Genomic DNA, 16,588 nt, shown 5'->3' on the forward strand with positions numbered 1-16,588 from the left:
TCTGGTTAGCAGGCAAGTGTCTTAGCCACTATGCTACAGATGAAAAACATGAAGAACTAGTAAAATAAGGAGCTCTGGTAGTATAGCAGTTAATGTTTTGGGCAGCTAACCAAAAGGTCAGCGGTTTGAGCCCATCAGCTGCTCCTTTGAAGAAAAATGAGGAAGTCTGCTTCCTTAAAGATTTTATAGCCTCACAAAGCCAGTGGGGGTCACTATGAGTCAAAATCAATTCAGTAGCAGTGAGTTTGGAGTTTGGAATGAAAATTATTACATGTTTACTAATATGTTAATGTATGTATGTGACATGTTAAATCTATAACTCATTTTTCACCTTTTTTTATTATGTAGGTACATAGGTATTTTTAACAGACTTTATTTTTTAGAGCTGTTTTAAGTTTACAAGAAAATTGTGCAGAAAGTACAAAGCGCTCTTGCTAAGTACTAGTTACATGACTTATAAGAGTGTCATAGTCTCTCTAATCTATTTCTCATTTGTAAAAGAGAATATCATGACACTGTCTATGTTACAAAGTTAAATAATAAATATAAAACTTTACAACTAGAAATTGCTCCAAGATAGTAGCCATTTTTGTTTGAATTAGAGCCTTTGTATTGCTTTTCTTATTACACAAGCATTCTGAAAAATCCAAGAAAGATACCTGCCAAAATCTAGAGGTATTCTGTTACACTGTGTGGCCTTCTTTCTTGGGAGCTCTGGTGGCATAGTGCCTAAGGCATTTGACTGCTAACCAGAAAGCTGGCTGTTCAAACCCACCAGCCACTCCTCAGAAGGAAGACTGGGCATTCTGCTTCTGTGTAGGTACTGCCTCAGAAACCCAAGGAGGGGTTGCTATGAGTTGAAGTTGATTTGAGGGCATTGAGGGTGAGGGGGGCCTTCTTTCCTAGTTAATTGAATCAGGTTTAGATTTACTTTCGTATTTTAATGTGTTACAGACTTTTTTTACTTTTAACTAGCTTTCTAATTAACGAAATTTGGTACTTAATATTAAAAGCTTTAAATTTTTTGGATCCCTTTATTTGGCCCCATCATAACTAATCTGGAATGTTTGTTCACAGCTATCAAAAAATGATGACCAGTTGACATTGATTTTTTTTTCACTTCCACATTGGCTAGGCTTTGCAGCTAAACAAACATTAAAGCTTTCATCTTAGTATCTTGTAATTTGGTACTTGACCATTACACTTGCAGGATACCTGATGTAGACATACTTAGATATTCTGCCATTTTATTCTAATATATTTATGTCATAAAACCTAAAAAAAACCATCTTACGCATTTTTGGCTTTCTAGCATCTGGTAAGCCAACAAAAAGATCCAGATACCGAAGAATATCGGAAGCTCCTTTCTGAAAAGGAAGTTCACACCAAGCGTATTCAACAGTTGACTGAAGAAATTGGAAAACTTAAAGCTGAAATTGCAAGGTGTGTGGAAAGAAGCCTTAAATTGTATATAATAAATGAAATCTTAAAGCTTTTTCTACTCTTTATATGACTCCCAAAGTGCTACCTGATTCTGGAAAGCATGAAAAATTTTGGAGCCCTACATGTACTCTTTACTTTGAGTTTCTTACAGAGCCAAGCAAGCAGTGATGCATGCATTGTTACACCTTCATAGGAATTGTTACTGTTTTTAAACTTACACAGGTTGTGTAAGTGTAAAGCTAAATTATTTTCTAAGAAGCAAAGTATTTTGGAAATACGTTTTTCTGTTATTTTTCTTTTTGTTGGCATATTCATGAATCTATTTTGAACACTTTTAATAAAGAAATTATTAAGATAAAAATTGAAAAAAAAAATTAACAGCTAAGTGTCCCTTTAAAAATAAGAAATTAAATATTTAATGTTTCTGTTTTGTCTATTTTTTTAAGCTTTAGTGTCATTTTTTATCATGGCTTTTATTTATATAGTGTTTTACAGCAGACAGATTATTGTCATATATAGTGCCATACTTTTTGTATAACAGGAGTCTGGTATGTAAAGTAGTAGAGAAATTATTCCTTAATCTTAAAAGATGAGGAAGCTAAGATTTTAAAAGCTTGACTACCCAGTGTTATAGAGTTAGTCATTGTTAAACTGTACACTTAATTCAGATTATCTGATTTCAGATTCAGTTCATGATGTGTAAAGGGGTTAGTGAACTATATAGCCTTCAGGCCAAATCTGGCCCATGGCTTGGTTTTGTACAGCTTGTAAACTGAAAATGATCTTTAAGGATTGTAAAAAAGAACAAAATTAAGCAATAAAATCTATATGTAGTCTACAAAGCCTGACATACTTGCTGTGTCTGGCCCTTTACAGAAAAAGTTTGGCAAACACTAGATGTGATGATAGAGGGAGCTCTGGTAGCATAGTGGCTAAGGCACTTGACTGCTAACCAGAAGGCTGGCGGTTCAAATCCACCAGCCACTCCTCGGAAGGAAGATGGGGCAATCTACTCCCGTAGTGATACTGCCTCAGAAACCCAAGGAGGTGTCGCTATGAGTCGGGTCCAACTCGACAGCATATAACAACAACAACAACAAATGTGATAGAAAGAGTTTAGGTTTTGCTATCAAGCATATGTGGCTTAAAATTTGGGTACTACCACTTGATGCCTTTGTAAAATTAACCACTTGTAGCTCAGTTTTTCTAACCTGCAAAACATTTCTATATGCCTGTGGAATAAATAAGATCTTTCTAAAAGACTATGAATTCATAAATAGCAAAATTATTATTAGAAATATTTTAATTTTTTTTTAATTGAAAAAATATTATTAAAGTAGCCCAGTATAAACTTAAATTGAGATATTTTAAAAATTAAAAAATATCTTATAGTCATCCCCTTTCTGCTCCCCCTCCTTTTTTGTTTTTAAAGAGCAAATGCATCTTTGACTAACAACCAGAACTTAATCCAGAGTCTAAGAGAAGATTTAAATAAAGTAAGAACTGAAAAGGAAAACATCCAGAAGGACTTGGATGCTAAAATAGTTGATATCCAAGAAAAAGTCAAAACTATTACTCAAGTCAAGAAAATTGGACGTAGGTACAAGACTCAATATGAAGAACTTAAAGCACAACAGGATAAGGTATTTTGAGGAAATCTTCTTTCAAAAAAATGATTAGAATGAATCTTCTAAAAATCATAGTTTCTCACAGTTTTGAGTGTTAATTTTTTTCATTCTAAACTCGAGAGTAAACTTACCTAATATCATTTGATTTAAGATTAGCCTTTTAATATATCCCAGAGGACATTATAAACTCAAAGAAATTTTGGTAAAATCTAGATACTTTTAGTCTTGTTGCCTAATTTCAAATACTTTTCCTCTTACGAAGCTATGTTTTAATTGATTGTTAATTAGAATTGTATATATCAAAAATGATAGTTCTTTACAATTCATTAGACTTCGTTTTAATTTTAAATAAGTTGTTTATGTTAACCACTCATTACAAAGAATAACAAAATCCTTATTATATTTTAAATCTAAAGATTATTTTTTTCTTTTTAGTTTCCAAAGGTAAAAGTAGTGGCTTATTTACATATTAATTACATGTTCAACAAAAAAATATCTACAGAGAAAAATTCAAATGTCCTGCCAGTACGTCAGTGTTGTTAGCACCTTAGTATATTTTTCTTTACAAATGAGCAGTTATGTTCTACCATAAAAATGAAATCATTTGTATGTGCTTTTTTATAGGCTGCTTTTTCACTTGCTTCATTATTGTGAAAATAATATTCCTATGTCAAACATTCACTTGTAGTGCATCATCATTTTGATCAGCTCATTAAGTCCCACTTTTATGGGAAGAAAAACATGACTTATTTATTTAACTAATTCCCTATTTTGAGGCATTAAAATTGCTCCAGAGCAAATTTATTTATGCATATGCTTAAAAATATATTTCTTATGTCTTTAGATGAACTTCTGGAGGTGTAATTATTGAATATGTTACTACTTTTTGTCATCATAGGTCATGGAGACCTCAGCTCAGTCTTCTGGAGACCATCAGGAACAGCATGTCTCAGTCCAGGAAATGCAGGAGCTCAAAGAAACCCTCAGCCAAGCTGAAACAAAGTCAAAATCACTGGAGGGTCAAGTAGATAGTCTTCAGAAGGTATGAATGTCAGAGCAGTGACAGGAGTTCTGCCCCTAATTCTTTCCTTTTTGTGTACCTAGAGAGCCTAAGTGTTAAACACTGCCAATATTTTATTTATTATATGGAAATGTATAAATTTTACCCTTTTTACTTGGAATGGCTTATTATGTAAATAGTATCTAATCCGCCTCAGATCAGCCTTTGTGGTACAGTTGTTAAGTGACCAAATTTGGTGGTTCAACCCCACCAGCAGCTCTATAAGAGAAAAGATCTGGTAATCTGTTCCCATAAACATTTACAGGCTGGGAGACCCTATGGGACAGTTCTACTCTGTCATAAAGAGTTGCTTTGAGTCAGAATTGACTAGATGGCACACAACCACTATCATCCTCAAATGTCTACTTTCTTGTTTTGGCCACCATTTTTAGACTTACGTTTTTATTTAATCTAAAAAAGCAGATTTAAGAAGTAGTACATTTTAAGTCTGTAGAACATACATCTTACATTATTTGATTGAATTATATGATGAATGTTTTGGCTTCTTTTAAAAGACATTATCTGAAAAAGAGATGGAAGCAAGAAATCTCCAAGAACAAACTGTGCAACTACAGTCTGAACTTTCACGACTTCGTCAGGATCTCCAAGATAGAACCACACAGGAGGAGCAGCTCAGACAGCAGATTACTGAAAAGGAAGAAAAAACAAGAAAGGCTATTGTAGCAGCAAAATCAAAAATTGCACACTTAGCTGGTAAATTTTTGTATACTTTAAGGTTTGAACTTGATAGTAAAGTTGGTTATTTTATATAGATTTAAAATTAATGGAAAAGATAAAAGTACTATAAAGTCATTGTTTTGTTTTAAATATGAATTAGATACAAATTTAGAACCGTCTTAATTTTCAAGAGATGAGTATGTCCTTTATTTATGAAGGTTTTTTTTTTTTTTTAAACAAAATTTATTGTGTTTTTGGTAAAAGTTTACATAACAAACTAAGTTTCCATTTAATAATTACTATACATAAGGAAGGAGCTCTGGTAGCCTAGTGCCTAAGGCACTTGACTGCAAACGAGAAGGCTGGCAGTTCAAACCCACCAGCCATTCCTGGGAAGGAAGGTTGGGCAATCTATTTCCATAGTGATACTGCCTTGGAAACCCAAGGAGGGGTCGCTATGAGTCAGGTTTAACTCGACAGCACATAACAACAACAACATACATAAGGAGCTCTGGGGTGTGCTGCCTAAGGCATTTGACTGCTAACCAGGTTGCTAACCAGCTGCTCTTTGGAAGGAAGATAGGCGATGTGCTTCTGTAAAGATTTACCACCTTGGAAACCCAGAGGAGTCACTGTGAGTCAGAATTGGCTTCATGGCAGTGAATCTTGTTCTCTTTTTTTTTGGTTATACATATTTTCAGGGCACTATAGTGGTATAGTGAGTAAGGTACTTGGCTGCTAACCAGAAGGTCAGTGGTTCAAACCCACCAGCTGCTTCACAGGAAGAAGATGAGGCAGTCTACTTCTGTGAAGATTTGTAGCCTTGGAAACCCAGTAGGAATCACTATGAGTTGGAATCAACTTGATGGCAGTGGGTTTTTCAATACGTAATTTTAGAGACATGGGTTACATTTTTACAATATTTAAACATTCTCATTAATTCTCTTCTGTATGTTTTGATATGGGGAGTATTTTTTAATGGTTGTCTGGTAATAGGGTAGTGAAACCCTTCTTTAGTGATAACCGTTACTCCGTTCTGACACACTTTGAGCCCAGACTATGCTGCCCAGAGGCCTTTTCGTAAACTAGACAGCATTGGATCTTACTAGTCCAGAATTTTTCTGTGCTTCACTTGACTAAGGGCCCTTCTGGCCCTTCAGAGTAGTATGTCAAATTTATAAGGAGCTCTGTGCTGCAAGGTTAGGGCCTACCTGAATTTTGCCTGCCAGTCTGCTTGGTATGTAAATTGCCAAATAAGTTGGGTTTTATTATGAGCATTATTTTAATGACTATAAGATAATATCTCAATAATTTAATTCATACAAAAAAGTTAACTATTTTGAAGTAAATTATTTAAATAATTTGGAGTATATAAATAGGTTATGGGAGCTCTGGTAGCGTAGTGCCTAAGATATTTGACTGCTAACCAGAAGGCTGGCGGTTCAAACCCACCAGCCACTCCTCGGAAGGAAGATGGGGCAATCTACTTCTGTAGTTATACTGCCTTGGAAACCCAAGGAGGGGTCACTATGAGTCGGGGCCAACTCGACGGCACATTAACAGTAACAGCAAATAGATTATGTGAAATGAGAATGTTGCAATTCATATCTTTAATGTTACATTAAAATATTTAAGACCATTTAAAAGGACTTCTGCTTACTATATATAGTTTATGATTATATATAGTTTAGCATTTTGAATTCTTAGGAAAAGTTACACATTTCTTATTGGAGTAAGAAATTAAACTTGATAAGTTTAGAACTTTGCTCGTTGAGAGGTATGTTGTTATTATGTATAATGTGTCAGAATTACTACAGATTTTCAAAGTAGAGTAGTAGAATATGGTATGATCCTTGTGCACCATTTAAGCACATGAATGTTCTTTACTTCCAGTATTTGACTAAAATAATATAATAACATGGTTATCTCCTTAGGTGTAAAAGATCAGCTAACTAAAGAAAATGAGGAACTTAAACAAAGGAATGGAGCCTTAGATCAGCAGAAAGATGAATTGGATGTACGTATGACTGCTCTTAAGTCCCAATATGAAGGTCGAATTAGTCGCTTGGAAAGAGAACTCAGGGAGCATCAAGAGAGACACCTTGAGCAAAGAGATGAGCCTCAAGAACCTACTAATAAGGTGATTAGCTAATTCAGTTAAATAAGTAATCATTTTTTTCTTTGTAAATCTTACCTGAAAGCACCTGGTGTTTTTTAGCAGCTTTTGTCAGAGTTAATTTTGAATAAAATTCAAAGTGTACAGAGAAAATGAACAATACTAAATATTTGTATGGCATTGTTTAGTGGAATCTTGTGGGATTTAGCACATTAATGAATAATTTTTTTGTGTGTAGGTCCCAGAACAGCAGAGACAGATCACATTGAAAACAACTCCAGCTTCTGGTGAAAGAGGAATGTGAGTTTTAGTTCTTTCACAGTCTTTCACCAACTGATAGCCTTTTTTCCTTTCATAGTTCCAGCAAGGATCTCATAATCTTTGGGGATAGAAAGAAATCTATACAATTTAAAAAAATATATTCAAAGAGCTATTTGTTCCTTCCGAACTATGTCATGCAATTGCCAACTTTATTTTTTACCCCCAGAACTCTTGTTTCAGCATACTATACATCATTGGTAAAGCTTTGTGACAGAGTAAACATTGGTCATTTTTTAGTTTCTGATTGGCTTACATCGGAAATAAGTTACTAATGTCCCATGATGTTATAAGATAACAAGTAGAAAGTCTGGGGTGAGGCTTGAGTTTAAAGTGATCCAGTAATTAAATTCTGCATTGTCAGGATGCTTTGTAATTATTTGAAATCCTAAATGCAGGACTTAAGAACATTTCACTCACAGTTCTTAATGTTTAAAATCAAAACTTCTTATTAAAGATTTAAAATATTCATACTCACTGTCTCTTTTAAAAATATACATTTTTTTTAATCTGCCAAGAGTCTACTTGAAGCATTGTTAGGAAAACCAGAATTAATAAGATCTGAACCCGTATTAAGGGGCATACTTTGCTAACTTTGTTTCATGAAATGTGTGCTTTGCTTTTAGTATAATTTATGTACTTTCTAAGCAATATTTGTAGTAATTATTTTCGTGAATCTCTACTCTTGGATTTTCTCCTTTTTAAGTGCCAGCACGTCAGAACCACCAACAGCCAATATTAAGCCAACTCCTGTGGTTTCTACTCCAAGTAAAGTAACAGCTGCAGCTATGGCTGGAAATAAGTCAACACCTAGAGCTAGTATCCGCCCAATGGTTACACCTGCAACTGTTACAAATCCTACTACTACCCCAACAGCTACAGTGATGCCCACTACACAAGTGGAGTCACAAGAAGGTAAGTAAAATAATACAGATCTGATTGGACTGCTGCTTGTTTATATTCGTTACAAAAAGATGACAGTGACTTCAAGGACAAATGATGCTCTCCTTAAAGCTGAAGTCACACATCATAGTAAAAGTGGGTGGTTAATGTTTTGAAATGAGTGCCTCCTAGGATGTGTATTAATGCCATAAATTAACAACCCCCCTTCCTTCCTCCCTCCTACTTCTTTTTTTGTTGTTTTGTTTTATTGTTAAGTTAAATCAAGGGGGAAAATGCACCACTCTTAGTATATGTAATAGGAGCTCTGGTGGCATAGCGGGTAAGGCATTGGCTGTTAAGTAGGAGGTCGACAGATCAAACCCACCAGCTGCTTAATGGGAGGAAGATGAGACAATCTACTTTCATAAAGATTTACAGCTTTGGAAACCAAATAGGGTATACTATGAGCTGATAATGACACGATGGCAGAGGTTTAGTGTATTTATTTAATATAAGGTATTTTTTTTAGGACTGAATTTTTTTTTTTGCTTAGAATGATAGGAAATCCGTGCAAAATTGAAAAACCATGCTGAATCATTGGTTCAGTGTAGCATCACTTTTTCACTGAAGGATCTGACCCTTTCTTCTCTCCATTTGATTACTCATTATAGCAGTTACAACTGTCTTTTACTCCTTTATACACATACCTTTTTATTCATTCCACTAGATTGAGCCCAGGGACAAGTATCATGTTTTTCATTGTTTAATCCCTTTACTCAGTCCTAAAATAGGTGTTCAGCTTTGTTAAATGGATGAACGTATTTCCTTAGATTCTTAACAAAAGTTTGAATTCAGTAAATTATTCAAGTGTTTGGGAGTATATGACATGTATAAACCCACCAGCCACTCCTCGGAAGGAAGGTTGGGCAATCCTACTTCTGTAGTGATACTGCCTTGGAAACCCAAGGAGGGGTCGCTATGAGTCGGGGCCAACTCGACGGCAAACAACAACAACAACTATTAAAGTACAAAAAATTTTATTTCATCTATATTGAAAAGTTATTATTTAATATATTATCAGTTAAACTGGTCATAAAGTTCATTTTATGATATTTAAAAATAAAATGATGCTTACTAAAAGCATAATTTCGCTATGAGCTTATTAATCTCATTCCTTTTATTTAATCGTAATTTAAATGGAATAAAAGATGCCAAAACCATTTTAGATATCATTTAATTCAACGAAGAATTTATTGCAGGCTACCATACCAGTCACATAGCACAATACAAAAATGCCTAATACATTGTATTTGCCCAGTGTTTTGTCTAATGGATGGTAAGAGATAGGTACACAAGTAACTATACAAAACATGACACATACCATACAGGGTATGGTACAGGGAAGGATAATGCTAACCTTGGTGAGAGTAGAAGACTTAATTATTGTCGTGTATATTTTCGTTTAAAAAATTACTTGGTTCTTTGTAAAGCTATTAGAAATGAAACCCTTTTTTATGGTTTTTTAAACATAATTATTTTTCAGCTATGCAGTCAGAAGGTCCTGTGGAACATGTTCCAGTTTTTGGAAGCACAAGTGGATCTGTTCGTTCTACTAGTCCTAATGTCCAGCCTTCTATCTCTCAACCCATTTTAACTGTTCAGCAGCAAACACAGGCTACAGCTTTTGTACAACCCACTCAACAGAGTCATCCTCAGATTGAGCCTGCAAATCAAGAGCTGTCCCCAAACATAGTAGAAGTTGTTCAGAGTTCACCAATTGAGCGGCCTTCTACTTCCACAGCAGTATTTGGCACTGGTAAGATTAATTTTAAATGAAGTTTTCATAGACTTGTGCATTGTAGACTTGTGCATAGTATAGTTTTTTTAATCTAATACATAAGGAGCTCTGGTAGCGTAGTGCGTAAGGCATTTGACTGCTAACCAGAGGGCTGGCGGTTCACACCCACCAGCCACTCGGAAGGAAGGTTGGGCAATCTACTTCCATAGCGATAATGCCTCAGAAACCCAAGGAGGGGTCGCTATGAGTCGTGTCTGACTCGATGGCACATACCAACCCCCAATCAATACATACCTTGATTATTCTTGTATGTACTTGTTTTCTGTCAGATATCAGAATGCATGAATGAATGTACTTCTGCCATTTTTATTTCAGGTTTGCTACTGAATGAATTCTATGTTAGATTATTTGTTGTTGTCATTAAATAAGATCTTACTTTCCCTCCAGTTATTTTTTTTTGACAAATGTTAAAGGTGATACAACCCAGGCCTTATGTAACTTAATGCAGGTCCTGAATGAAAGTTCATATAACCATTTTCAAATATAAGTATATAATGTAAATTATTTTATCCAAGGAGTCCTGGGCTTTATAAACTATAGGGATGGCCCTGTGTAAACTTTATAAAAGCAGTCATGTCACTGCAGTCACAGTGAATCAGGTATATTACTGTCAAAGGTGCCTGGCTTTATTGAGCAGGATTATGTTGATAATGCAGTGTATTAGACCATTGGTTTAAAGCATAAATTATCTTTTGTTTGCATATAGATTGTTGTCATCGTTAATTGAGTCAGTGATGACTCATAGATATCCTATATACAACATACAGAAACACTGGCCCTGTTCTGCACCATCCTTACAATCTTTACCACACTTGAGCTCATTGTAGCCATTGTGTCAGTCCATTTCATTGAGGGCCATCCCAGTTTTCACTGCCCCTCTACTTTACCAAGCATGATAACCTCCTCCAGGGACTAGTGCCTTCTGACAGCATGACCAAAGTAGTTGAGACAAAAGTCTGGCCATTCTCACGTCTAAGGAGCATTCAGGCTGTATTTTCTCCAACATAGATTTGTTCACTCTTCCAGCAGTCCATGGTGCATTCAGCATTCTTTGCCAACACCACAATTCAAACACATTAATTTTGCTGTGTTCCTTATTCACTGTCCAGCTTTCTCATGAGGCAGTTGACAGTACCATGGCTTGGGTCAGGTGCATTTTAGTCTTCAAAGTGACATCTTTGCTTTTGAACCCTATAAAGAGGTGTTCTGTGGGAGATCTGCCCAGTGCAATACGTCGTTTTATTGCTTCACTTCTGATTACATAGGTATTGGTTGTGGATCTAAGGAAAGTGAAATCCTTGACAAATTCAACCTTTTCTCTGTCTATCATGATATTATTTATTGGTCCAGTTGTGAGGACTTTTGTTTTCTTTATGTTGAGGTATAATCCATACTGAACACTGTAGTCTTAGATCTTCATCAATAAATATTTCAAGTCTTCTTCACTTTCAGCAAGCAAGGCTGTGTTATCTCCATATTTTAGGTTTTTAATGAGTCTTTCTTCAGCCCTGATGCTGCTTCCTCATGTAGTCAAGCTTCTCAAATTATTTGCTCCACATACACATGAAATAAGTGTGATGAAAAGATACAACCCTGATACACACCTTTCATGATCATGTGGTATCCCTTGTTCTGTCCAAGTAACTGTCTCTTGGTCTGTGTACAGGTTCCTCATGAGCACAATTAAGTGTTCTGGAATTTCCATTCTTTGCCACATTAGCCATAATTTGTTGTGATCCACACAGTCGAATTCCTTTGCATAATCAGCAAAACACAGTTAACATCTTTCTGGTATTCTTTGCTTTCAGCCATGATCCATCTGAAATCAGCAGTGATACCCCTTGTTCACACCCTCTTTGAACCTGGCTTGAATTTCTGGCAGTTCCCTGTCTATGTACTGTTGCAACTGTTTTTTTTGTTTGTTTGTTTTTTAAATTTTTATTGTGATTTAGGTGAAAGTTTACAGAGCAAATTCATTTTCCATACAGCAGTTCACATAACACTTTGTCTCATGACATTGACTTTTGTAACTATTTTTGAATTATATTCAACAAAATATAAATGGTATTGTTTGATAATTTCTGTATTCTGTTGGATCACCTTTCTTTGGAATGGACACACGTAGGATCTCTTCCAGTTGGCTGGCTAGGTAGCTATCTTCAAAATTTCTTGACATAAACAAGTAAGTGTCTCCAATGCTGCATCCATTTGCTGAAACATCTCGGGGTATTCTCTCAATTCCCGGAACCTTGTTATTCACCAGCTTCTTCAGTGCATCTTGGGCTTCTTCCTTCAGTACCATGGATTCTTGATCATATGTAGCTCCTGAAATGGTTAAAAGCCAACTAAATCATTTTGGTATACAGACTTTGTGTATTCCTTCCATCTTCTTTTCATGGTTCCTTCATCATCCAATATTTTGTCATAGAATCTTTCATTATTGCAACTCAAGGTTTGAATGTTTTTAGTTTCTTTCAGCTTGAGAAATGCTGAGTGTGTTCTTCTTTGCCTTTGATTTTCCAACTCCAGGCCTTTTCACATTTCATTATAATACGTTATCTTCTCAAGCTGCCCTTTGAAATCTTCTGTTCAGCCCTTTTCTGTCGTCATGTCTTCATTCGCTTTAGCAATACTCCATTCAAGAGCATGCTTCAGAGTCTCTCCTGACATTCATTTTTGTCTTCTTTTCCTGTCTTTTTATTGACCTTCTGCTTTTTTTATGTATGATACCTTGATGTCATCTCACAGCTTGTCTGGTCTTTGGTCATTGACGTTCAGTGCATCAAATCTGTTCTTTAGATGGTCTCTAAATTCAGGTAGGATATACTCACTCTCATATTTTGGCTCTCGTGGGCTTGTTTTAATTTTCTTCAGCTTCAGCTTAAACTTGTACATGAGCAATTAATGATCTTTCCCATAGTCGGCCCTGACCTTGTTCTGAGCAATGATATTGAGCTTCTCCATGGTTTCTTTCCATCACAGATGTAGTTGATTTGATTCCTGTGCATTTTATCAGGTCAAGTCCACATGTTTAGTCACTGTTAATGTTGTTGAAAAAAGATATTTGCAATGAATAAATCATTGGTCATATAAAAATTATATTATGTGATGTCTAACATCATTACTGTCACCAAGACTATATTTTCCAACTACTGATCTTTCTTTTTGTTTCTAACTTTGACATTCCAATCACCAATAATTACCAATACATCTTGATTGCTTATTTGGTCAATTTCAGACTGCAGAACTCAGTAAAAATCCTGAATTTCTTCATTTTTGGCTTTAATCATTGGTACATAAATTTAAGTAATAGAAGTATTAACTGGTTTTCCTTGTAGGTGTGTGGATATTACCCTACACTGACAGCATTGTACTTCAGTATAGATCTTGAAATGTTCTCTTTGACAATGATTGTGATGTTATTCCTCTTTAATTTGTCATTCCTGGCATAGTAGACCTTATGATTGATTCAGAATGGCTAGTACTGTCCATTTCAGGTTACTGATGCCTAGTATATCTATTATTATGCATTCCATTTTGTTTTTGACAACTTCCAGTTTTCCTGGATTTGTTCTTCATACATGTTTCAATTATGAATGGATGTTTGCAGCTGTTCTCCTCATTTTGAGTCATTTCAGATTAACAATTGAAGGTCCCAAAAGGTTTACTCCATCTGCTTTGAAGAGAAAGTTCCTTTGAGCTTAAAAGCACATTTCATAGTCCCATTTGGAAAGTCTTCCAACCTGAAGTCTTATCTGCTATCACTATCAGACTGTTTCCCTGCTATTTGTAAGGTTTTTCAGTGCAGTTTTTTTTTTTTTTTTGCCCCCCAGAAGTGGACCAGACTCACCTCTTCCTTCTTATTAGTCTTTTAGTCTAGAAGCTTTGCTGAAACCTGTCCACTATGAGTGACCCTGCTGGTATTTAATATACCAGTGACATAGCTTCCAGTAGCACAGCAACATGCAAACCACCACAGTATGACAAACTGACAGATGTGTGGTGAACATGTAGATTATCAAGAACAAATTATGCTGATGGAAATTTATCCAGGACTTGATTGATTGCATTACAATAATCTATACAATTAAGTGTGTATTGTATCCTTGTTTAGTTATGTGACTATATTTGCTAATGAAAAAAGAGTTTTAAAAATTCTTTGTCTACATTAAGTTCAGTGTCATGCTTTAATTCAAGATTTTAAATGATCTGATTTCAAAGTTTCAGCTACCCCAAGTTCTTCTTTGTCAAAGCGTACACGTGAAGAGGAAGATGATAGCACCATAGAAACATCAGACCAAGTGTCTGATGATACAGTGGAAATGCCTATTCCAAAGAAATTGAAAAGTATTACACCGGTAGGACCTGAGGTGTGTATAACTTTTTCATGCTTATTTTTACTTTTACCAGTAGGACTAACATTCTTTCAAGAATAGCATTGTTAGGAGAGTTCACCTTTTGTGGCCAAAATTCATTATCTGGAACACTCTTGTTGAACTTACTACAGAGTTTCTACTGATAGCCCAAGTATTGTACTGTAGCCAACAATAGTCTTTGCATATCTTTAGTTAAGTTTGTTCCCATTTCAGTAAAAAATGCAGTTATAAAACCCTAAATTGAGTTCTATTTCGAAAGATTTTTTTTGTGTGTTTTTATTTCAAAGAATAGGGAAGTTTATAGTCTTGTGTATGCTTGAAACTCTTACTGGCTATGTTTTTCTAGGATTTACCAATATTCTTTCATTTTCTTTTGAGTCTAAATTACAATTAAGTAGGCTTTACTACTATTAACTGTTGTGACTCCTAAATTAGTTTTATTAGCATGTATTAATTAATGTTCATAAGCTATGTTTTTCAAGTACTAAAAATGTGATTGATAGTATTTTATAGATGAAATGAGGTTAACATTTCTTTTAAAGTTGTAGATTGAGTTTAATTTTATTAAGAGAACTGCCTGAATGGGTGAGCCCTCATCTAGTGATCTATTAAGCTTAAAACCCTTTTATGTTTTAATTCAGGAAGAAGTTATGGCAGAAGAAAGTACTGATGGAGAGGTAGAGACTCAAGTATACAACCAGGATTCCCAAGATTCTATTGGAGAAGTAAGTAAAAACTTGCTTTTGAAGTAATTCAAATTACGAAAGAAATTATTGCTTTCGTGAATGGAATAGCTTGACAGTTGTTTCGTTATTTGGAATTATTTTAGCTTACTGCTTTCAGATGTAACGAAATATCACTAGAATTAACCAGTGTAATTTCTGTTTTGTTTAATTTTTTCCTATTAGTTTACTGCCTTCCAAACTTATATTAATGTTTTGGGTCATAGGTAGCACAGGTTTTCCAAGCTAAGAATTGTCATGAGTAAAGATGATCCACTGTTTCACTTATTTAGAAGGACAGAGTGATAGTTTAGTCTTGAGTTAAGATGAGCTGTGTGACTAAGCAAATCTTTAAACCTCTACACTTCAATTTTCTCACCTGTAGGAATAATAAGGTACAGTTTTTTAAGATTATAAAGTATGTAAAAAGACCTGCCAAATATTGCCAAGTTGGCATCAGATCAATTCCAGTTCATGGTAATCCCATGTGTGTTAGCAGAACTGTGCTCTGTAGGGGTTTCCATTGACTGATATTTCGAAAGTAGATCTCCAGGCCTTGCTTTGAGATGGCTCTGAGTGAATTTGTACCTCTAACCATTTTGTTAGCAGCTGAGCAGCTTAATTGTTTGCATCACCCAAAAACTTGTATCAACTTTAATTCTTAAATATATTGAAATCTTTTACAAAAAAAAACTTTTTCTTATAGTTGGCAAAAATTTGACTCAAAATGCCCTTTAGCTTTCTATTCCAAGCTTCCAGCACTATCTACTGAATGTGTAACCATTATTTTTCTGGTTTTTCTCACAATGGAGCAGATGTTCTTTATAAGTTACTTTTTCTAAAATAAGCATGTCAATTTGAGGTACATTTTTAATTATATTATGACTTACTCATTTTTTCCATTGTACTGACATAATACTGACATAATCTTTTATGAATGACTTGGTTAACGACATTATTCCTGCCTTATATAAAAAATAGTTGAGTGCTTAAGCAAAAAAAGCAGACATTTAACTTTTTATAATAAATAACAAATAAGGTTGAATTTAGTTTATTTCGGTGACTGACAAAATAGAATTGTGAGCAAATATGTTGAACAAAGAATTATTTTAATATCTGGTATCTTTTTTTATAAAAAGAAATGCACTAAAGAAAGTTACATATCATCCAAGTAAAAGTTCTGAGATAGAAAAAATTTTCTTCAATAATTAAGTACCTAATAATATTTTCCTACATATCATGATTCAAGCATTGGACCTTTTAATTTTTTCCTTTGAGCTTAAAAGCACATTTCATAGTCAGTTTTTAAATAAGTGATTGGATTTATCAAAATACAGATTGAATATCCTCCTTAATAAAAAACGTTCCTTTAACTAACGTTATGGGAAATTCGGTGAAAACTAGGTATTTTGAGATATATATAATAATATATTTCACATACAATGTTCCCATGTATATAACATGCAAGCTTATGTAGCACACATAGGAAGCCAAATGTAAGAGGGGG

General features: G+C 34.6%; 1 protein-coding gene across 1 annotated transcript in view; it reads left to right on the forward strand.

Annotated features, from left to right (window-relative positions):
• TPR (translocated promoter region, nuclear basket protein) overlaps nucleotides 1–16,588 on the forward strand; it is a 91,298-nt gene that overhangs the window by 37,578 nt on the left and 37,132 nt on the right. Inside the window, exons 30-39 of the mRNA XM_007953143.1 lie at nucleotides 1,313–1,445; nucleotides 2,878–3,086; nucleotides 3,970–4,113; nucleotides 4,647–4,845; nucleotides 6,744–6,949; nucleotides 7,164–7,225; nucleotides 7,950–8,158; nucleotides 9,669–9,941; nucleotides 14,205–14,353; nucleotides 15,001–15,084. Coding sequence (XP_007951334.1) covers nucleotides 1,313–1,445; nucleotides 2,878–3,086; nucleotides 3,970–4,113; nucleotides 4,647–4,845; nucleotides 6,744–6,949; nucleotides 7,164–7,225; nucleotides 7,950–8,158; nucleotides 9,669–9,941; nucleotides 14,205–14,353; nucleotides 15,001–15,084 — 1,668 coding nt within the window. The remainder of the gene's footprint in view (nucleotides 1–1,312; nucleotides 1,446–2,877; nucleotides 3,087–3,969; nucleotides 4,114–4,646; nucleotides 4,846–6,743; nucleotides 6,950–7,163; nucleotides 7,226–7,949; nucleotides 8,159–9,668; nucleotides 9,942–14,204; nucleotides 14,354–15,000; nucleotides 15,085–16,588) is intronic.

Source organism: Orycteropus afer, unplaced genomic scaffold, assembly GCF_000298275.1.
Source record: "Orycteropus afer afer isolate SDZICR_OR568_19922 unplaced genomic scaffold, OryAfe1.0 scaffold00373, whole genome shotgun sequence".
Lineage (NCBI taxonomy): Eukaryota > Metazoa > Chordata > Mammalia > Tubulidentata > Orycteropodidae > Orycteropus > Orycteropus afer.